Raw genomic sequence first — 23,447 nt, forward strand, 5'->3', positions numbered from 1 at the left:
CCAACTGCACGTTACCACTTAATTTCTAATCAGCCAATCACGTGGCGGCAACTCAGTGCATTTAGGCATGTAGACATGGTTAAGACAATCTCCTGCAGTTCAAACCGAGCATCAGTATGGGGAAGAAAGGTGATTTGAGGCCTTTGAACGTGCCCTGGTTGTTGGTGCCAGAAGGGCTGGTCTGAGTATTTCAGAAACTGCTGATCTACTGGGATTTTCACGCACAACCATCTCTAGGGTTTACAGAGAATGGTCCGAAAAAGAAAAAACATCCAGTGAGCGGCAGTTCTGTGGGCGGAAATGCCTTGTTGATGCCAGAGGTCAGAGTGAATGGGCAGACTGGTTCCAGCTGATAGAAAGGCAACAGTGACTCAAATAGCCAACCGTTACAACCAAGGTAGGCAGAAGAGCATCTCTGAACGCACAGTACGGCCAACTTTGAGGCAGATGGGCTACAGCAGCAGAAGACCACACCGGGTGCCACTCCGCTCAGCTAAGAACAGGAAACTGAGGCTACAATTTGCACAAGCTCATCGAAATTGGACAGTAGAAGATTGGAAAAACGTTGCCTGGTCTGATGAGTCTCGATTTCTGCTGCGACATTCGGATGGTAGGGTCAGAATTTGGCGTCAACAACATCAAAGCATGGATCCATCCTGCCTTGTATCAACGGTTCAGGCTGCTGGTGGTGGTGTCATGGTGTGGGGAATATTTTCTTGCCACTCTTTGGGCCCCTTGGTACCAATTGAGCATGGTTGCAACGCCACAGCCTACCTGAGTATTGTTGCTGACCATGTCCATCCCTTTATGACCACAATGTACCCAACATCTGATGGCTACTTTCAGCAGGATAATGCGCCATGTCATACAGCTAGAATCATCTCAGACTGGTTTCTTGAACATGACAATGAGGTCACTGTACTCCAATGGCCTCCACAGTCACCAGATCTCAATCCAATAGAGCATCTTTGGGATGTGGTGGAACGGGAGATTCGCATCATGGATGTGCAGCCGACAAATCTGCGGCAACTGTGTGATGCCATCATGTCAATATGGACCAAAATCTCTGAGGAAGCTTCCAGCACCTTGTTGTATCTATGCCACCAAGAATTGAGGCAGTTCTGAAGGCAAAAGGGGGTCCAACCCGTTACTAGCATGGTGTACCTAATAAAGTGGCCGGTGAGTGTGTATATATATATATATATATATATATATTATGCATTTTGAGTGCATGCAACCACCTTTAGTCATAATATGCGTGTGTATGAAACATGTCGGTGACACTGGTTTTCTGACATTTATTGATCATGTTGCAGATTCCATTGTGGACAGTTGGGGCATCAGGAGTCACTGTGCTCACTCTAGAGATACTAGAAGAGGGGGAAAAAAGCAGGTGCAAAAACTCTGGGTAGTGTGCTCCTGTATCTAATGATTGGGCTCCTGTATGTGATTAGTGGGCTCCTGTATCTGATTAGTGGGCTCCTGTATCTGATCAGTGAGCTTCTGTATCTGAATAGTTGGCTCCTGTATGTGATTAGTGGGCTTTTGTATGTGGTTAGTGGGCTCCTGTATATAATTAGTGGGCTCCTGTATCTGGTTAGTGGGCTCCTGTACGTGATTAGTGGGCTCCTGTATCTGATCAGTGGGCTTCTGTATCTGAATAGTTGGCTCCTGTATGTGATTAGTGGGCTCCTTTATCTGAATAGTGAGCTCCTGTATGTGATTAGTGGGCTCCTGTATCTGATTAGTGGGCCCCTGTATCTGATCAGTGGGCTTCTGTATCTGAATAGTTGGCTCCTGTATGTGATTAGTGGGCTCCTGTATGTGATTAGTTGGCTTCTGTATGTGGTTAGTGGGCTCCTGTATATAATTAGTGGGCTCCTGTATCTGATTAGTGAGCTCCTTTATGTGATTACTGGGCTCCTGTATCTGATTAGTGGGCTCCTGTATCTGATTAGTGGGCTCCTGTATGTGATTGGTGGGTTCCTGTATCTGATTAGTGGGCTTCTGTATCTGATTAGTGGGCTCCTGTATGTGATTAGTTGGCTCCTGTATGTGATTAGTGGGCTCCTGTATGTGATTGGTGGGTTCCTGTATGTGATTAGTGGGCTCCTGTATCTGATTAGTGGGCTCCTGTATGTGATTGGTGGGCTCTTGTATCTGACTAGTGGGCTCTTGTATCTTATTAGTGGGCTCCTGTATGTGATTGGTGGGCTCTTGTATCTGACTAGTGGGCTCTTGTATCTTATTAGTGGGCTCCTGTATGTGATTAGTGGGCTTCTGTATCTGATTAGTGGGCTCCTGTATCTGATTAGTGGGCTCCTGTATGTGATTAGTGGGCTCCTGTATGTGATTGGTGGGCTCTTGTATCTGACTAGTGGGCTCTTGTATCTTATTAGTGGGCTCCTGTATGTGATTGGTGGGCTCTTGTATCTGACTAGTGGGCTCTTGTATCTTATTAGTGGGCTCCTGTATGTGATTTTTGGGCTCTTGTGTCTGGTTAGTTGGCTCCTGTATGTGATTAGTGGGCTCTTGTTTCTGACTAGTGGGCTCCTGTATGTGGTTAGTGGGCTTCTGTTTGTGGTTAGTGGGCTTCTGTATGTGGTTAGTGGGCTCTTGTATTTAACTAGTGGGCTCCTGTATGTGATTAGTTTGCTCTTGTATGTAATTAGTGGGCTCCTGTATGTGATTAGTGGGCTCCTGTATGTGATTAGTGAGCTCTTGTATCTGATTACTTGGCTCCTGTATGTGATTAGTGAGCTCCTGTATGTGATTAGTGAGCTCCTATATATGATTAGCGGGCTCCTGTTTGTGATTACTGGGCTCTTGTATCTGATTAGTGAGCTCCTGTATGTGATTAGTGAGCTCTTGTATCTGATTACTTAGCTCCTGTATGTGATTAGTGAGCTCCTGTATGTGATTAGTGGGCTCCTGTATGTGATTAGTGGGCTCCTGTATGTGATTGGTGGGCTCCTGTATGTGATTAGTGAGCTCCTGTATGTGATTAGTGGGCTCCTGTATGTGATTAGTGGGCTCCTGTATGTGATTAGTGGGCTTCTGTTTGTGATTAGTGGGCTCCTGTATCTGATTAGTGGGCTTCTGTATGTGATTAGTGGGCTCCTGTATCTGATTAGTGGGCTTCTGTATGTGATTAGTGGGCTCCTGTATGTGACTAGTGGGCTCCTGTATGTGATTAGTGGGCTCCTGTATGTGATTAGTGAGCTCCTGTATGTGACTAGTGGGCTCCTGTATGTGATTAGTGGGCTCCTGTATGTGATTAGTGAGCTCCTGTATCTGATTAGTGGGCTTCTGTATGTGATTAGTGGGCTCCTGTATGTAATTAGTGGGCTCCTGTATGTGATTAGTGAGCTCCTGTATGTGATTAGTGAGCTCCTCTATGTGATTAGTGGGCTCCTGTATCTGATTAGTGGGCTTCTGTATGTGATTAGTGGGCTCCTGTATGTAATTAGTGGGCTCCTGTATGTGATTAGTGGGCTTCTGTATGTGATTAGTGAGCTCCTGTATATGATTAGTGAGCTCCTGTATATGATTAGTGGGCTCCTGTATGTGATTAGTGAGCTCCTGTATATGATTAGTGGGCTCCTGTATGTGATTAGTGGGCTCCTGTATCTGATTAGTGGGCTTCTGTATGTGATTAGTGGGCTCCTGTATATGATTAGTGGGCTCCTGTATGTGATTAGTGAGCTCCTGTATGTGATTAGTGGGCTCCTGTATGTGATTAGTGGGTTCCTGTATATGATTAGTGGGCTCCTGTATGTGATTAGTGAGCTCCTGTATGTGATTAGTGGGCTCCTGTATGTGATTAGTGGGTTCCTGTATATGATTAGTGGGCTCCTGTATATGATTAGTGGGCTTTTGTATGTGATTAGTGGGCTCCTGTATCTGATTAGTGGGCTCCTGTATATGATTAGTGAGCTCCTGTATATGATTAGTGGGCTCCTGTATATGATTAGTGAGCTCCTGTATATGATTAGTGGGCTCCTGTATCTGGTTAGAGATCTAATCCTGTCATGTGTGATACTGTCTGCTGATCTATGTATCTAATCCTATCATGTGTGATATTGTCTGCTAAGCCAAGTATCTAATCCTGTCATGTGCGATACTGTCTGCTGACCTATGTATCTAATCCTATCATGTGTGATACTGTCTGCTGATCTATGTATCTAATCCTATCATGTGTGATATTGTCTGCTAAGCCAAGTATCTAATCCTGTCATGTTTGATACTGTCTGCTAAACCAAGTATCTAATCCTATTGCATATGATAGTGCCTGCTGAGCGGCTGTATCTAATCCTATCCTATGTGATACAGTCTGCTGGTTATATATGAATGGTTCTCCCGTACATTAGGGTCATACAGAGCGCAGGTACCACCCGGCAGTGTCATAGCCTTGTGGCCCCGGGCTGAGGCTCCTGTGTAGGGCCCCAGCTTTGCTCTCCCATCGGCGGCTGTGTGGGCTGAATGTGGACGCTGTCCCTTTAATCTCCTCCTCCCTCCTGACTGTGTCCTCCAGTACAAGCAGAACAATGAGGGAGCCATGGACTGAACCATTCCCTGAATATGGGGGGAGGAGGTTGTTAGAGGCGCTCCCCCTCTGGAGGAGGCAGATATGACTGGGGGGAGGGTGACGTGCTGTGGCCCCATGGTGGGGGTCTCCCTGAGGGTTTGGAGGGGGCAGGGCCGGTGGGCACAGTGAGGGGTGAGGGCAGGCTGCAGGTGTGGAGGTGGACTCTTCCATGGTCACAGGGTTGGGATTGCATTTGCTTTCTGACCTGGATGAGGAGAGAAGCAGCTGAACCTGTGCAGGGAGGGAGGGGGCAGCGGGGCGCAGAGCGGCACACAGCGGGCACCCAGCGACGATGCTCAGGTAGGTTCACACTCCATGGTCAGCTATGGATTATTAGTGACAGGTGGAGGGGAGGCAGGTAGAGGGTCAGGACCCCTCCCCCACACCTGTCCTCTAGTAATACCAGGATGTGATTCCTATTACAGTGCTCTGTGATGTGCAGGAGATCTGCGGGCGAAGGAGCCGGACGTCACTGGAGACACATTATCCCTCTCTGAGGAGCAACCACAACCTGCTGTTCTGGAAGCCGCTGCCCCTACGTCAGAGAGCGAGCGAGAGGTACAGTGTGTCACCGGTGATTGGTATTAGGCATGGGGGGTAGAGCGTGTCACCGGTGATGGGTATTAGGCATGGGGGGTACAGTGTGTCACTGGTGATGGGTATTAGGCATGGGGGGGTACAGCGTGTCACTGGTGATGGGTATTAGGCATGGGGGGTACAGTGTGTCACCGATGATGGGTATTAGGCATGGGGGGTACAGCATGTCACCGGTGATAGGTATTAGACATGGGAGGTACAGTGTGTCACTGGTGATGGGTATTAGACATGGGTGGTACAGCGTGTCACCGGTGATGGGTATTAGGCACTGGGGGTACAGTGTGTCACTGATGATGGGTATTAGACATGGGGGGTACAGTGTGTCACCAGTGATTGGTATTAGGCATGGGGGGTACAGCATGTCACCGGTGATGGGTATTAGACATGGGGGGTACAGTGTGTCACTGGTGATGGGTATTAGACATGCGGGGTATAGCGTGTCACTGGTGATGGGTATTAGGCATGGGGGGTACAGCGTTTCACCGGTGAGGGGTATTAGACATGGGGGGTACAGCATGTCACTGATGATGGGTATTAGACATGGGGGGTACAGCGTGTCACCGGTGATGGGTATTAGACATGGGAGGTACAGCGTGTCACCGGTGATGGGTATTAGACATGGGGGGTACAGAGTGTCACCGGTGATGGGTATTAGACATGGGGGGTACAGTGTGTCACCGGTGATGGATATTAGGCATGGGGGGTACAGCGTGTCACCGGTGATGGGTATTAGGCATGGGGTGGGGATACAGCGTGTCACCAGGGATGGGGGCATCAGACATGGGGGGTACAGCATGTCACCGGTGACAGGAGTATCAGGAGTACAGCGTGTCACCATGGATGGGGGTATCAGACATTGGGGATACAGTGCAGTAGTGGATCACAATAGGGGCGTTCCGGGCGGCAGCCCGAGGCCCTGAGTTCCTGGGGGGCCCATGACCACCCAAAAAGACATACTTTCAGTGGTGCACTGTCTCCTGGCTACACTTCCGCCATGATTTGCAAAAAAATCACTGTTTTTTTATGGCAATTTAGCACAAATCAGGACATCATGACATTATCTATCCTGTACTATGAACGCCAGGCTAGTGCCGCCATAGTTACAGTGGGGTGGGGGGGCCCAGGCTTGGTGAACAGCCCGGGGCCTATGGTAAAGTTAATCCGCCCCTGACTCATCACTCCGGGGATGGGGGTATCAGACATGGGAGATACAGCATGCCATCAGTGACTGGAGTATCAGACATGGGGCGTACAGCGTGTCATCACACCGGGGATGGGGGTATCAGACATGAAGGATACAGCATCATCACATTGAGATTGGGGGGGATGCAGTGTGTCATCACATCGGGGATGGGGGTATCAAACATGAAGGATACAGCATCATCACATTGGGATTGGGGGTACAGTGTGTCATCACACTGGGGATGGGGGTATTAGACATGAGGGGTACAGTGTGTCACCAGGAATAGGGGTATTAGACATGAAGGGTACAGCATCATCACACCAGGGTGGAGGTATCCGACATGAGGGATACAGTGTGTCATCCAACCGGGGATGGGGGTATCAGACATGGGGGTACAGACAGAGATGTAATTGCTATTAGGCACTCATGGTCCTGTGCCTGGGGCAGCACTTCAGTGACTTAAAAAATATATATACACAGTGGTGCCTTGGATTAGGAGCATAATTTGTTCCAGGACCGTGCTTGTAATCCAAATCACTCTTATACCAAGGCAAATTTTCCCATAAGGAATCTTTGAAATGCAGACAATTGATTCCACACCCCAAAAATAATGATTTATATTTTGAACTAGAAAATGTACCCGGCGCTGCCCGGGTATAAAGTGTCAGTGTGTTAATTAGATTTGTTCTAAGGTGCCCAGGAGGCCAAGCTAAAGGTATTGTTTCATCTGAGTTAATCAGTGAAATTAGTGTATACCTGTAGTGCATAGTTGGAGGGGTTCTGTATACCCACAATGTATAGTTTTTAGGGGTCTCGCATATCTGTAGTGCATAGTTGGGGGGGCTGTATACCTATAGTGTATAGTTGAGGGAGGTCCTGTATACCTGCAGTGTACAGTTGGTGAAGGTCCTGTATACCTATACTGTATAGTTCGGGGGTCCTGTATACCTGTAGTATATAGTTGGTGCTGTATACCTGTAATGTATAGTTGGTGGAGGTCTTGTATACCTGTAGTTTATAGTTTGAGGGTCCTGGATACCTGTAGTGTATAATTGGTGGAGGTCTTGTATACCTGTAGTATATAGTTCGGGGGTCCTGTATACCTGTAGTAAATGGTTTGAGGGTCCTGTATAACTATAGTATAGAGTTGGTGGAGGTCCTGTATACCTGTAGTGTATAGTTTGGGGTCCGATATACCTGTAGTATATAGCTGGTGGAGTTCCTGTATACCTATAGTATATTTGGGGTCCTGTATACTTGTAGTATAGAGTTGGTGAAGGTGCTGTATACCTGTATTATAGAGTTGGTGTAGGTCCTGTATACCTGTAGTGTATGGTTTTGAGGTCCTGTATACCTGTAGTGTATAGTTTGGGGTCCTATATACCTGTAGTATATAGTTGGTGGAGTTCCTGTATAGCTGTAGTGTATAGTTTTGGGGTCCTGTATGCCTGTAGTGTATAGTTTGGGGTCCTGTATACCTGTAGTATATAGTTGGTGGAGGTCCTGTATACCTGAAGTATATAGTTGGTGGAGGTCCTGTATACCTGTAGTATATAGTTTTGGGGTCCTGTATACCTGTAGTGTAAAGTTTGGGGTCCTGTATACCTGTAGTATATAGTTTTGTGGAGGTCCTGTGCACTTGTAGTGTATAGTTTTGGGGTCCTATATACCTGTAGTGTCCTGTATACCTGCAGGGTTGTATTTACCCGTATGGCAGTGTTATTCAGTCACAGAGTGTCGGTATTGGTCATGTCTGGTATGGGGGTGTTATCCAGTCACAGTATGGCGGTATTGGTCAGGTCTGGTGTGGCGGTGTTATCCAGTCACGGTATGGTGGTATTGGTCAGGTCTGGTATAGCAGTGTTATCCAGTCACAGTATGGCAGTATCGGTCAGGTCTGATATGATGGTGTTATCCAGTCACAGTATGGTGGTATTGGTCAGGACTGGTGTGGCGGTGTTACCCAGTCACAGTTTGCCGGTATTAGTCAGGTCTGGTATGGCAGTGTTATCCAGTCACAGTATGGCGGTATTGGTCAGGTCTGGTATGACAGTGTTATCCAGCACAGTATGGCGGTATTGGTCAGGTCTGGTATGGCAGTGTTATCCAGTCACAGTATGGCGGTATTGGTCAGGTCTTATATGACAGTGTTATCCAGTCACAGTATGGCGGTATTGGTCAGGTCTGGTATGACAGTGTTATCCAGTCACAGTATGGCGGTATTGGTCAGGTCTGGTGTGGCAGTGTTATCCAGTCACAGTATGGCGGTATTGGTCAGGTCTGGTGTGGCAGTGTTATCCAGTCACAGTATGGCGGTATTGGTCAGGTCTGGTGTGGCAGTGTTATCCAGTCACAGTATGGCGGTATTGGTCAGGTCTGGTGTGGCGGTGTTATCCAGTCACAGTATGGCGGTATTGGTCAGGTCTGGCAGTGTTATCCAGTCACAGTATGGCGGTATTGGTCAGGTCTGGTATGACAGTGTTATCCAGCACAGTATGGCGGTATTGGTCAGGTCTGGTGTAGCAGTGTTACCCAGTCACAGTTTGGTATACCTGTTGTGCCCTGTATATACATGTACTGTATGGATGGAGTAGGGGGTCCTGTATATACATGTACTGTATAGATGGAGTAGGGGGTCCTGTATATACATGTACTGTATAGATGGAGTAGGGGGTCCTGTATATACATGTACTGTATAGATGGAGTAGGGGGCCCTGTATATACATGTACTGTATAGATGGAGTAGGGGGTCCTGTATATACATGTACTGTATAGATGGAGTAGGGGGTCCTGTATATACATGTACTGTATAGATGGAGTAGGGGGTCCTGTATATACATGTACTGTATAGATGGAGTAGGGGGTCCTGTATACATGTACTGTATAGATGGAGTAGGGGGCCCTGTATATACATGTACTGTATAGATGGAGTAGGGGGTCCTGTATATACATGTACTGTATAGATGGAGTAGGGGGTCCTGTATATACATGTACTGTATAGATGGAGTAGGGGGTCCTGTATATACATGTACTGTATAGATGGAGTAGGGGGTCCTGTATATACATGTACTGTATAGATGGAGTAGGGGGTCCTGTATACATGTACTGTATAGATGGAGTAGGGGTCCTGTATATACATGTACTGTATAGATGGAGTAGGGAGTCTACCAGTTATTACTGTGGATGTTGTGAGGCAGCTTCCCTAGCAACCATTGCTCCCTGTGAAAATGAAAGCAGTAATCCTATTGGTTGCTAAGGCTCCAACTGCCGTGTCTGCTGCAGCTATTTATATCACCTGTGTTTGCAGTGAGGAGATTTTCCCATTCATCTCTATGAGGCGCCTCTCTTCCCCCTCCCCCTCCCCTCCTGTACATCTGGCAAGGACGGGACCTTCGCAATAACCTTCCCGGGCACCCAATGTATCTGTGTGCCAACTTTGGGGTCAAACGGTTCAGGCGTTGGGAAGTCTATAGAGGACAGACAGACAGACAGACAGACATAAGGACAGACAGACAGACAGACTTTGATTTTTATGATATAGATAATATGTAAAACAGATAAAACAAACATTTATAAACAGCAGAATCTGTGATATATAAGTTACTGTACAGTATAGCAGCATGTGGTGTATAATGTATAATAACTGTATAACCCTGATAACACAGCAGCTGGATATGTGATATATAAGTTACTGTACAGTATAGCAGCATGTGGTATATAATGTATAGTAACTGTATAACCCTGATAACACAGCAGCTGTATATGTGATATATAAGTTACTGTACAGTATAGCAGCATGTGGTGTATAATGTGTAGTAACTGTATAACCCTGATAACACAGCGGCTGGATATGTGATATATAAGTTACTGTACAGTATAGCAATCAGCATGTGGTATATAATGTATAGTAACTGTATAACCCTGATAACACAGCAGCTGGATATGTGATATATAAGTTACTGTACAGTATAGCAATCAGCCTGTGGTATATAATGTATAGTAACTGTATAACCCTGATAACACTGCAGCTGGATATGTGATATATAAGTTACTGCACAGTATAGCAGCATGTGGTGTATAATGTATAGTAACTGTATAACCCTGATAACACAGCAGCTGGATATGTGATATATAAGTTACTGTACAGTATAGCAGCATGTGGTGTATAATCTATAGTAACTGCATAACCCTGATAACACAGCAGCAGCTTGTAGATACAGGATGGAGCTGCAGATCCCCATAATGCAGTAGGGTAGCACAACAAGCAAGAATAGAGAAGCAGGGCTGCTGCCAGAGATCTGTGTGGTCACATGATAGCAGTGGGGAAGGGGTGTGTTCAGCATGGACCAATCAGGAAGTGAGAATCACAGAGCTGTGCAGGACAGTGACAGAGACTTCTCTATACAGCAGTGTTAATGGCTGAGTGCAAGTGCACTCAGTCACATTATAGCAGCAGTGTGTATAGCTGAGTGCGAGTGTAAGCACATTATAGCAGCAGTGTGTATAGCTGAGTGTGAGTGCAGGCACATTATAGCAGGAATGGAGAGAATGGGAAACACAAGGGCTGACAGAGACTGCAGGGAGCAGGAAGGAATGAGCAGGGCAGATGTGGGCACAGTACATGCAGCACTCTCTGTCGGGGGAGAGAGGGGTTACAGCTATGGAGAGATTACCTCCACAGTCCTGTCCCCTGATGCAAGCCCCAGCCTGAAGGGGATCTGCTATAATTTGGAAGGTGAGGGAGACTTCCTGGGTCGGAGTACAGGGCTGTAGACCCCGCTATGCAGACAATGCCCCTCCCCCCCTCCCTCCCAGTACAGGGAGCTGTTACACAAAGTTACAAGTTTGAAAAATTGTGAGCTCTTCTTGAAAAACGCTCTCAATGCAAGTTACCCTTAAACCAAGGTACCACCGTGTGTGTATGTGTGTGTGTTTGTATATATATATAGTTAGGGCCAGAAATATTTGGACAGTGACACAAGTTTTGTTATTTTAGCTGTTTACATAAACATGTTCAGAAATACAATTATATATATAATATGGGCTGAAAGTGCACACTCCCAGCTGCAATATGAGAGTTTCCACATCCAAATCGGAGAAAGGGTTTAGGAATCATAGCTCTGTAATGCATAGCCTCCTCTTTTTCAAGGGACCAAAAGTAATTGGACAATGGACTCTAAGGGCTGCAATTAACTCTGAAGGCGTCTTCCTCGTTAACCTGTAATCAATGAAGTAGGTAAAAGGTCTGGGGTTGATTCCAGGTGTGTGGTTTTGCATTTGGAAGCTGTTGCTGTGACCAGATAACATGTGGTCAAAGGAACTCTCAATTGAGGTGAAGCAGAACATCCTGAGGCTGAAAAAAAAGAAAAAATCCATCAGAGAGATAGCAGACATGAGAGATAGCAGACAAGAGAGATAGCGGACAAGCTTGGAGTAGCAAAATCAACAGTCGGGTACATTCTGAGAAAAAAGGAATTGACTGGTGAGCTTGGGAACTCAAAAAGGCCTGGGCGTCCACGGAAGACAACAGTGGTGGATGATCGCCGCATACTTTCTTTGGTGAAGAAGAACCCGTTCACAACATCAAAGGAAGTCCAGAAGACTCTCAGGGAAGTATCTGTCTCTAAGTCAACAGTAAAGAGAAGACTCCATGAAAGCAAATACAGAGGGTTCACATCTAGATGCAAACCATTCATCAATTCCAAAAATAGACAGGCCAGAGTTACATTTGCCGAAAAACACCTCAAGAAGCCAGCTTAGTTCTGGAAGAGTATTCTATGGACAGATGAGACAAAGATCAACCTGTACCAGAATGATGGGAAGAAAAAAGTTTGGAGAAGAAAGGGAAGGGCACATAATCATAGGCACACCACATCCTCTGTAAAACATGGTGGAGGCAACGTGATGGCATGGGCATGCATGGCTTTCAATGGCGCTGGGTCACTTGTGTTTATTGATGACATAACAGCAGACAAGAGTAGCCGGATGAATTCTGAAGTGTACCGGGATATACTTTCAGCCCAGATTCAGCCAAATGCTGCAAAGTTGATCGGACGGCACTTCATAGTACAGATGGACAATGACCCCAAGCATACAGCCAAAGCTACCCAGGAGTTCATGAGTGCAAAAATTGGAACATTCTGCAATGGCCAAGTCAATCACCAGATCTTAACCCAATTGAGCATGCATTTCACTTGCTCAAATCCAGACTTAAGACGGAAAGACCCACAAACAAGCAAGATCTGAAGGCTGCGGCTGTAAGGGCCTGGCAAAGCATTAAGAAGGAGGAAACCCAGCGTTTGGTGATGTCCATGGGTTCCAGACTTAAGGCAGTGATTGCCTCCAAAGGATTCGCAACAAAATATTGAAAAAAAAATATATATTTTGTTTGGGTTATGTTTATTTGTCCAATTACTTTTGAGCTCCTAAAATGTGGATTGTTTGTAAAGAAATGTGCACAATTCCTACATTTTCTATCAGATATTTTTGTTCAACCCTTCAAATTAAACGTTACAATCTGCACTTGAATTCTGTTGTAGAGGTTTCATTTCAAATCCAATGCGGTGGCATGCAGAGCCCAACTCGCCAAAATTGTGTCACTGTCCAAATATTTCTGGTGGCCCTAACTGTATATAAATATTGGTATGCTGAGCTGCGATGGATAAGAGGGGTAGTTCAGGGGTATCATTACACATTACCGGGGGGGGGGGGTAGTTTAGGGGTATCATTACACATACACAGGGGGGTAGTTCAGGGGTATCATTACACATACACGGGGGGTAGTTTAGGGGTATTATTACACATACGCAGGGGGGTAGTTCAGGGGTATCATTACATATACGCAGGGGGTAGTTCAGGGGTATCATTACACATACACAGGGGGGTAGTTCAGGGGTATAATTACACATACGCAGGGGGGTAGTTCAGGGGTATCATTACACATACACGGGGGGGTTAGTTCAGGGGTATCAATACACATACACGGGGGGGGTAGTTCAGGGGTATCATTACACATACACAGGGGGGGGTAGTTCAGGATGACCATTTTTTAGGCAGCTGTAGGTCACAGTCTTTAGTTATAGGAAGTAGTTTAGGGAAATCATTTGTGGGGCAATAGATCAGGGAGATCATTACACCAGGAGGAGGTTCAGGGGACAGTAGTTCAGGGGGATTGTTATATAGGGGGGCAGTAGTTTAGGGGAATTGTTATATAGGGGGGCAGTATTCTTAGTTATATGAGGGGGTAGTTCAGGGAGATCATTAGAAAAAGGCTCCTTCTTTGAGTTCAATAATACAACAAAAACATCCGATATATAGTCTACTCGCTAACCCCTATCCCCCCCCCCCGCACTCACACAAAAATAGATACAGACATAGGCCTACCGCTGCATCCAACTTTTTCAGCCACCAAATAATCAGACGTGAGTTGCGTTCATCTGTAGACCCGTTCCCTGATATTATGGGGTGTCCCGGTGGGTTATTGGAACATTTATGAACCTTCAGTAAGATATTCTAAAGCCAACTTGATGGACGTATTAAAAGACGGCCAGACTAATATACTTAAAGGGGTATTCCACTCATGATGGAAAAAATGAAATGCTCCAAACCGTACAGCTCATACTCACCTAGCCCCTGTGAGTATTTTGAGCCATCTCACGCTTCTCTCTCTGCCAACTTTCTTGATTTAGATTTTTTTTCTAAATGCCTGCTTACAGCTAAGATGGTGCCGACTGGAAAACGAGACTACAGTTCCCATCATGCAGCGTGGCGCCTGCATTGGTCCATACGGGCACAGACAGCAGATTGCTGGCAGTGTAATCTGGACAATCACCTACATCACCTGTCCACGTTCTCCTGCGTTCTGCTTCCTCCCCGATCCTGTGTGCTGCTGCTTCAGAGCGGCCTGTCTGAGCTGACAGGTCACTCAACCAATCACAGGCCGCGGTGGTCCCAGCCAATGATTGACTGAGTGGCCTGTCAGCTCCGAAGCTGCAGCGCGCAGGATCGGGGAGGAAGCAGAGCGCAAGAGGAGAATGTAAACTGTTTGGGCAAAGGCCAGGCCATGTAATAGGCTCAGTAAACAAGCACCGATCTAGCAGGTTAGTAAGGAAACACAAAGGAAAAAGGGAATGACAACAAAAACGGGAATAATAAATATAATTATATTAGGGGTCACAGGTGTGGCTCTTCAGATACTGGATCGTGAAACACTGGCCGATCCTGCTACACGACCTTCTATCCCCCGGGGTTATATATATATCAGAGGGCCCATAACTCACATGGCTCCCAGCTGTTTGTGTGATGGCTGCCGGGTTACAGAAGGGAAGAGTGAGGAAGTAGATCACAGGATCTCGCCCTCTTGTTAGGGAACGTACGGTGGTGGATCGATGCTATAGGATGATTTAGAGGGGAGAACTGAAGAGGTCTAGTGTAACAGGAGAAGTATTGGGAATAGATGGTATGTTTGTCTGCTCCTTGGCATTTTTTTATTTACCTTTTAACCTGTAGTTGTGGAATCCAATATGGCGGTCAGACAGTGCAAACAGTCCGGGCCTGTGTGAACAAACACAGGTTTAAAGGAGAAGGCAAAAAAAGGCAGGCAAAGGGGTGCGGGAAACTAATAAAGTAGCGACGCTCCCGGGTCCTGTTGATGGCCGTCTGTCCTACAGCTCTTCTGGCTGCAACATCACATACCCCGCAAAGTGATTGCCTGCTCAGCCAATCAGTGACTGGGGCGGGATAATCGATCAGCCGGGCCAGGACGTTGCAGCCGGGTATGTGACATACTCGATTTCCAGCAGAAAATGTCATCCTTCTGTGGGACCCGGGAGAGGAGCTACAGAGGCACGAGGACGGGTGAGTTTACTTGTTTATTATTTTCCCGCACCCCCCTCCCCGCTTTTTGGCTTTTTTTCTAGTTTCATGGGACTTCCTCTTTAACATTAAAAGTGGCTATGGTGGCATTGTTTATGTTCTCATGAAAAAGACCCAGATCTACTGAATCTAGTGACTTTAGAGGCAATCCCTGAATCCATGCCTAGCATGTCTAGGACTTTGCTAGACAGAGAATCGTTGTAGTATTATACATTCAATACTAAAGAAGGAGCCAGATCCAAAACGTGTTGCTCTTAGATGAGAAAAACCCCTCCAAGTGGTATTTAAGTGTGAACGAGGCAGCGCTTGACGCTCGGGGGTAGATCAGGAGTGGAGCATGATTACTTCAGGGGGTCATTATTCCTGGGGGTAGTTTAGGGGTTATTCCTGAAGGGGGGGGGGGTAAATCAGGAGTGGAGCATCATTATTCCTGGGGGGTAGTTCAGGGGGTCATTATTCCTGGGGGGTAGTTTAGGGGTTATTCCTGAAGGGGGGGGGGTAAATCAGGAGTGGAGCATCATTATTCCGGGGGGGTAGTTCAGGGGGTCATTATTCCTGGGGGGTAGTTCAGGGGGTCATTATTCCTGGGAGTAGTTCAGGGGGTCATTATTCCTGGGAGTAGTTTAGGGGTTATTCCTGAAAGGGGGGGGGGGTAAATCAGGAGTGGAGCATCATTATTCCGGGGGGGTAGTTCAGGGGGTCATTATTCCTGGGGGGTAGTTCAGGGGGTCATTATTCCTGGGAGTAGTTCAGGGGGTCATTATTCCTGGGAGTAGTTTAGGGGGTCGTTATTCCTGGGGGGGGTAGATTAGGAGCGGAGCATCATTATTCCTGGGGGGTAGTTCAGGGGGTCATTAATCCTGGGGGTTAGTTCAGGGGGACATTATTCCTGGGGTCATTATTCCTTTAGGGGTAGTTCAGGGAGACATTATTCTTGGGGGGTAGTTCCTGGGGTCATTATTCCTGGGGGGTAGTTCAGGGGGTCATTATTTCTGGGGGGGGTGAGCAGTTACAGTGTGGGCATGCTCTGATGTCTTGCCTCCCCCCAGGATGGCGTGCTGTCTGAAGGACGAGCTGCTCTGCTCCATCTGTCTGAGTATCTACCAGGACCCGGTCAGCTTCGGCTGTGAGCATTACTTCTGTCGTAAATGCATCACGGAGCACTGGAGCCGGCAGAAGCACGGGGGCACCCTGGACTGTCCTGAGTGTCGGAGAACCTTCTTGGAGCCCACCCTGTCCCCCAGCCTCAAGCTCTCCAATATTGTAGAGCGATACTCTGCCTTCCCCCTGGACGCCATACTCAGCGCTCAGAGAAGCTCCTTTCCCTGCAAGGACCACGACAAGGTGAAGCTCTTCTGCCTGACTGACCGCGCTGTGGTCTGCTTCTTCTGTGATGAACCCTCACTGCACGAGCAGCATCAGGTGACCAATGTGGACGAGGCCTTCGAGGAGCTGCAGGTGAGGGGGGGGGGGCTCTGCCCAGCAGTACAAGGGTGATAATAGCAGGTTTCAGGTCTGGTTGAAGCCTTTTTCTTCTTGGTTAGTATAGTTGACTTCACCCTTTACCTCTATAGAGTCCTGGCCGTGTGCCATGTACGGGGTCTCCATGCCCACTCAGCTGTGTGCCCTGATGTGGTAGGTGCCCGTCAGTCCCTATTCTCACAGTTATTAGTGTGGAGCACCTGGCCCCAGCGCCTCACAGTGTGAACCCCATAACCTGAACTGACACTGCGTGATCACTGTATACAGGACACTACTCCCATCATCTGCTGCATGCTCACTATGTACAGGACACTACTCCCATCATCTGCTGCATGCTCACTGTATACAGAACACTACTCCCATCATCTGCTGCATGCTCACTGTATACAGGACACTACTCCCATCATCTGCTGCATGCTCACTGTATACAGAACACTACTCCCATCATCTGCTGCATGCTCACTGTATACACGACACTACTCCCATCATCTGCTGCATGCTCACTGTATACAGAACACTACTCCCATCATCTGCTGCATGCTCACTGTATACACGACACTACTCCCATCATCTGCTGCATGCTCACTGAATACAGGACACTACTCCCATCATCTGTTGCATGCTATTTATATATACAACTCCTATTATTTACTACATGACTTCTGTATACAGAATGTAACTCCCATCTTCTGTTGCATGATCTCTATACAGGATTCAACTCCTGTTGTCTGCTTCATGACCTTAGTATAAAAGACACAACTCCTATATAATCTCTATGCAGTATACAACTCCCATCATCTGCTATATAATCTCTATGCAGTATACAACTCCCATCATCTGCTATATAATCTCTATGCAACATACAACTCCCATCACCTGCTATATAATCTCTATGCAGGATACAACTCCCATAATCTGCTATATAATCTCTGCATGCAGGATACAACTCCCATCATCTGCTATATCATGTGTATGCGGGATACAACTCCCATCATCTGCTAAATAATCTTTAAGCAGTATACAACTCCCATCATCTGCTATATAATCTCTGCATGCAGGATACAACTCCCATCATCTGCTAAATAATCTCTATGCAGGATACAACTCCCATCATCTGCTGCATGAATCAGATATGTATAATAGAGGTAGGTATAATGGCCGCCATTCCAGAAGGGTTGTCAGTGTCACTGCCACAGCAGAACATGAGAGGGCGCCGCGGTGTCAGTCCTCACTGCAGTTCTGGTATTCTTTTCATGAAGTCATGATATATATATTCAGGCTGTGAGTGTCCCCGGTGACAGGGCTGTCTCTGACCCATCCTGCGGATTCATTGTCGTGTTCTTTATCTTCTCAGAGAGAACTGAAGGAGCAGCTACATGCGCTGCAGGAGAGCGCACAGGGCCACACGGAGGCGCTGCAGCTGCTGAAACGCCAGCTGGCTGAGACCAAGGTTAGAACCCCCTTCCCCATCCATAGGAGGCGCTGAGTGTGAGTGAGTCACTGAGTGAGTGGCGCCCCTAGAGGCAGCCGCATGCACAGCAGGAGAACTGCAGGTGGTGCCCCCCACTCCTTGCAGATTGCTTCTTATGCCACCATCTCTGCATCCTACACCTCCATTTCCTAAGGAAGAACCCTGATAATATATATATTTTTACATGTATTATGCCGCTAGTCACAGTTATATAATTTAGCTAGTAGTACCTTGTATCGTTGTTGTTTCTATCTGAAAACTCTTATAATCCTTTGGCTGGGTCATGTGATCTCATGGTGACCCTTAGGAAATGACATGTGCTCTCTGTGGGGTCACCATCTCATTTCTTGTATGTAATGAAACAGCATGGACTGTACTACACAATATCTACACAGGGGGGAGACAAAGACTCCTGTCACTGATACTGATGATTATACAGCTGCGGTCACACGGTGATGATGGAGGAGATGACAGTTCAGCCTCCCTGACTGTAAACTTATGGTACCTTACATAATTTAGGAGACTATAGAAAAGCAGATTATTACACTGTCCTCCGAGCCGGCAGAGATGGTACAGGGTATATGTGATGTGTGCTAATGCATTATGGGATAGCTAGTAAAGAACCAGGATGAAATCTGCAGTAAAGAAATGTATGGATGCAGCTGAGCTGGGATGAAACAGATGACACTGATATCCTGCCGCCCTCTCCAAATCATAGGTACCCTTTAAAGACTGCTCTTTATGCCCCCCATTCACAGACTGCTCATGATATACTCCTCTTCCACACACTGCTCATTATATATTCCCTTCTCACAGACTGCGTCATATCCCCACCTACTCTCACATTCTGCTTCTTAAGCCCTCTCTCACAGACTACTTCTAACACCCCCAGGTCTCACAGACTGCTTCTTATCATGTCTTAAAGACTGCTTCTCATGCCCCCATCTCTTTGCTTCCTTCCCTGTCACAGACTGCTCCCTATGCATACTGCTTCTTATCATGTCTTACAGTCTGTTCCTTATGCCCCAGCTTTTAGACTGCTTTTTATGCCCCTATTTCTTAAAAGCTGCTCCCTATACCCCCCACAGACAGCTGTTTATGCCCACCCCACACAGACTGCTCCTGATGCCCCCTCATCTCTCACAGACTGCTTTAGTCGATAGAAGCAAACTGAACACTGCTCATCTTCCTATTCCCTACCTGCTCTGATTATAGATATGAGTGCAGGGAGGGGATACATACGGCATCCATACCCATATCCTGCATACAGCATCCATACCCATATCCTGCATACAGCATCCATACTCATATCCCGCATACAGCATCCATACCCATATCCCGCATACAGCATCCATACCCATATCCCGCATTTATGTGGTAAATCCTCCAAATTATGTAGGGATCATCCGCACCGCAGATATTTCTCCATCGGGAGAATCCTTCATATTGTGGGAATACCTAGATGCATGGTGACCATGTCTTCAGTGATTCATATTTGCACTGATGGTGCGTCTCATCCTCAGTCTTCGGCCAAGAGTCTTCGCGCCACCATCAGTGAGGCCTTTGAGCGTCTGCACCGCCTGCTGAGGGAGCGTCAGAAGGCCATGTTAGAGGAGCTGGAGTCCGATACAGCCCGGACACTGACAGACATTGAGCACAAGGTACAGCGCTACAGCCTGCAGCTGCGCAAGGTGCAGGAGGGCGTGCAGATCCTACAGGAGCGGCTGGCAGAGAGCGACAAGCACAACTTCCTGGCCGGCATCTCCTCGCTCTCAGAGAGGTAGGCACGGGTAGAGTATACAGCTGGCAGTCATAACCCCCATCACTGTACACCCAGGTCAGTGGAGACAATCTGACCATCCTCTCCCATTCTGTATGTTTATAAGAGCAGTGCCGGCTCCCATCTCCTTCTAAGCAGGTTCTGTGGTTTCACACTGTCACGCCATCTGTCTGATTGTGTACAATCTTCTCCTCTGTCTCCAGGTTAAAAGGAAAGATTCATGAAACTAACCTGACCTATGAAGACTTCCCCACCTCCAAGTACATGGGACCCCTGCAGTACACCATCTGGAAATCTCTCTTCCAAGACATTCACCCTGGTAAGTCAGTTTATGGTGTATCACGTCACCACCGCCATGGGTCCTCCATGTCTACAGTCTGTTCCTGGGATACCTGAGTAAAAATAAGTTCATGAACCTCCATTATAGATCACTGCCACTCAGAGCCTTTCCTTTTACCTGGTGAACAGACACCATCTTTGTTTTGAGGCTTTACTGCCTTACGTAGAGACCAGGTCTCTTTCACGTCACAATATCCCCCAACGTTGGTATCTTCTAATGTTCTATTCTCTTAGTTCCCGCAGCTCTGACCCTCGATCCAGTAACGGCCCATCAGCGCCTGATCCTCTCCGATGACTGCACTATTGTGGCCTATGGTAACCTGCACCCCCAGCCGCTCCAGGACTCCCCAAAGAGGTTTGATGTGGAGGTTTCGGTGCTGGGCACCCAGGTCTTTGATGGAGGGGTGCATTACTGGGAGGTGGTGGTCTCTGATAAAACTCAATGGATGATAGGACTGGCCCATGAAGCAGTGAGCCGCAAAGGTAGTATCCAAATCCAGCCCGGAAAAGGCTTCTACTGCATAGTAATGCATGACGGGAACCGCTACAGCGCCTGCACAGAACCCTGGACGCGGCTCAACGTCAAGAGCAAACTTGAGAAAGTCGGGGTCTACCTGGACTATGACAAGGGGCTGCTCATCTTCTACAATGCAGATGACATGTCCTGGCTTTATACCTTCCGTGAAAAGTTTCCTGGAAAACTGTGCTCTTATTTTAGTCCGGGGCAGAGTCACGCCAATGGCAAGAATGTACAACCGCTGCGCATTAACACCGTGCGAATATAGTGGTGCCCAATGGGAAAGGGGGGCTTAGAGCTCATGATGGGGTGGGTAGAGGACCATCACATGATTCTTCAATCAACAGCTAAATGGAGAGAAGCATCCGCCACAATAATCTGCGGCCTCTGTGACTGTGACAGCCGCCCCCCTGTCAGCTGCTTCCTTCAGGTGTCCCAAACTGGAGCTGGATGTTGGTTGACCACTAGATGAATGTCCATGTCCTGACGAGACCGGCCTGACCTCTTCTCCCTCCATTGCTGACTGATGACCCCTAAGACCTGTGAGGGGAGGGATCCATAGTTCTAGCAGCTGCCTTACCTAAGATCATAAAATGTGACACTGATGACCGGAAGACAAGACTGGTGGCGACTCCATCAATGTGCGGTGATCTGGAAAGTATCCATGACTGGGATCATTGTACAGAATGAATAGAGGGGGATTAACAAATCCAGTCTGGTCGGCTGTACATTACACACCTTGCTGTATACTTGTACAAGAGGTAGACGGCTGTATACTTGGTGTATATTGTGCAGCAGCGAGGTGTCCACATTGCACCATCACAGGGCCATCTCTGTACATGCCGCATCATCACCTGGGAGCAAGAAATTCTGCAACTTTCTAATAGGTTTTAATTGTTTACAAGATCTCTGTGTGCTGTCGGCGAATGGAAACCTGTCCTGACCCCTAGCCCAGCGGTGGTTCCGTTAAAAATAAAAAAGGCTTGGCCATATTCTGCTGGTAACTGGCCAGGTTTTGGCCTCTGACTGTAAAGTAACTATTCACCGACAGCAATCAAAGATCGTGAAAACGGTGTAAAGCTGCAACCGCCGTCTATTACCGAGTTGTAGAATTTTCAATAATAATACAATGAAACGTCATGTACAGAAGTCTGGCCTGGCCCTTTAAGTGGGGATTGTATAGGCAGCAGTACAGCCGGGCCCCTCCCTGACATTATATAAGCAGCAGATAGATGTGGGCAGGGGTGGTTCAGAGCAGCGCTGCCCCGGGCATCAGGACGCCTGTCACCTGACTGAGGAGGGAGAGATGAATGTAAAGCGACGGCCGTGTCCGTAATAAAATGATTTGTTTACCGAGTCCTTTGTGTGTGGGTTCTGTTATATGGGTCACTGAGACCCAAGGGGCTATTATGTTACCCCCACTGCATTATAGCAGGAGGGTGGCGTCACTAAGTAACACTCCACCTGCACATAGAGGTAAGAGAAATCTGCAGAGAGAAGACAGGCAGACAATCGGGGTCAATACGGATGTACCTGCTGCTCCCGGGGGTAGTCATGTGATTGACGCCTTTGTTCTGGTTCAGGAGTTGTTCTCATCTTATAAAGTGATCATACATTGCTGGGATGCAATCTCTGGGACCCCCACTGATTATAAGAATGGAGGGGCCACATAACTAGCTACCCCACTGAGCAGGGAACCCCAATGCAAGTGAAGAGGCCAGCTACAGCGCCACCTAGCTGTGCAGGGAATACACTTTGTCAGTACTGCATCTCCTTTATTATCAGGATCGGTCGGGGTCCTAGAGCTGGTCCTAAGGTGATGGCATATCTTAGCCTTCAACAACAGACTTAGGGCCGCACTTTCTCTATGGAAAATTCCCCCAACACTTGAATCTCCATTAAATCCAAGCAAAGACACGTACAGTTCAATAAGGGGTGGTAAGGAATAATGCAAATATACCACCAGTACCTTAATCTTGCCGCCTTGCACTTTCTTATGTATAGTCTCCTATGGCAGAAACAGTAACACTCACAGCATTAGGAACGTCTTTTATTTCTTTGGTACATGGTATAACAACATGCTCACATACTGAACATTTTTCCAAGTCCAAACCACCTGCAGTCCGCGGGTATCTTAGCCTTCACTATATGGCATTGTTTCCCAACCTGTAGCTCTACATTTGTTGTAAAATTCCTATAGTGGCCATCAATCAAAAAAAGGATAAGCCAGACAGCACTCGCCTCATTTGTGGTGCGAGTGCCTTCAAAAGAGACAACAGTTGTTTTGCGCATGCCCGCTTCTTCCAGCCTCATAGTATGCAATGACTTCAGGGCACTCAGGTTAAAAACCTTGGTGCTCCAGGTGTCAGTGTAACGGAACTTCAAACATAGTGCAGTAAATTAAAGGGGTTATCCAGTGCTACAAAAACACGGCCACTTTCTTCCAGAGACGGTACCACTCTTGTCTCCAGTTCAGGTGCGGTTTGCAATCAAGTTTCATTTACTAAGGAACTAAGTTGCAAAACCTGCACCCAAACTAAAGACAAAAGTGGTGCCCATGTTTTTGTAGCGCTGGATAACTCCTTAAGTGACAGTACACCAAAATAACTATTTACA

General features: G+C 47.2%; 1 protein-coding gene across 3 annotated transcripts; it reads left to right on the forward strand.

Annotated features, from left to right (window-relative positions):
• The first annotated feature begins 4,776 nt into the window (after positions 1-4,776).
• TRIM62 (tripartite motif containing 62) lies at positions 4,777-22,188 on the forward strand. Of its 3 annotated transcripts, none has more exons than XM_069948246.1 (7): positions 4,777-4,888; positions 5,014-5,146; positions 16,292-16,700; positions 18,079-18,174; positions 19,719-19,975; positions 20,179-20,294; positions 20,549-22,188. In XM_069948246.1, the coding sequence occupies exons 1-7, from the start codon at positions 4,798-4,800 to the stop codon at positions 21,097-21,099; spliced, it is 1,653 nt and encodes a 550-aa protein (XP_069804347.1). In that variant the 5' UTR covers positions 4,777-4,797; the 3' UTR covers positions 21,100-22,188. The 3 variants fall into 3 exon arrangements, with proteins under 3 accessions (XP_069804347.1, XP_069804348.1, XP_069804349.1); XM_069948247.1 differs by having other exon boundaries at positions 4,812-4,888; positions 5,031-5,146; XM_069948248.1 differs by lacking the exons at positions 4,777-4,888; positions 5,014-5,146 and adding an exon at positions 16,817-16,877 and having other exon boundaries at positions 16,585-16,700.
• The last annotated feature ends 1,259 nt before the right edge of the window (positions 22,189-23,447 follow it).

The sequence above is a fragment of the Dendropsophus ebraccatus genome, chromosome 12 (genome assembly GCF_027789765.1).
Source record: "Dendropsophus ebraccatus isolate aDenEbr1 chromosome 12, aDenEbr1.pat, whole genome shotgun sequence".
Classification (NCBI taxonomy): Eukaryota; Metazoa; Chordata; class Amphibia; order Anura; family Hylidae; genus Dendropsophus; species Dendropsophus ebraccatus.

Excerpts from the sequence above, each read along its gene's own strand:
- TRIM62 (XM_069948246.1), top strand. The coding sequence starts at position 4,798 with ATGAGGAGAGAAGCAGCTGAACCTGTGCAGGGAGGGAGGGGGCAGCGG. Across the intron at positions 5,147-16,291 it reads CGTCAGAGAGCGAGCGAGAG|GATGGCGTGCTGTCTGAAGG; the intron begins GTACAGTGTGTC and ends GCCTCCCCCCAG. Across the intron at positions 16,701-18,078 it reads AGGCCTTCGAGGAGCTGCAG|AGAGAACTGAAGGAGCAGCT; the intron begins GTGAGGGGGGGG and ends TTATCTTCTCAG.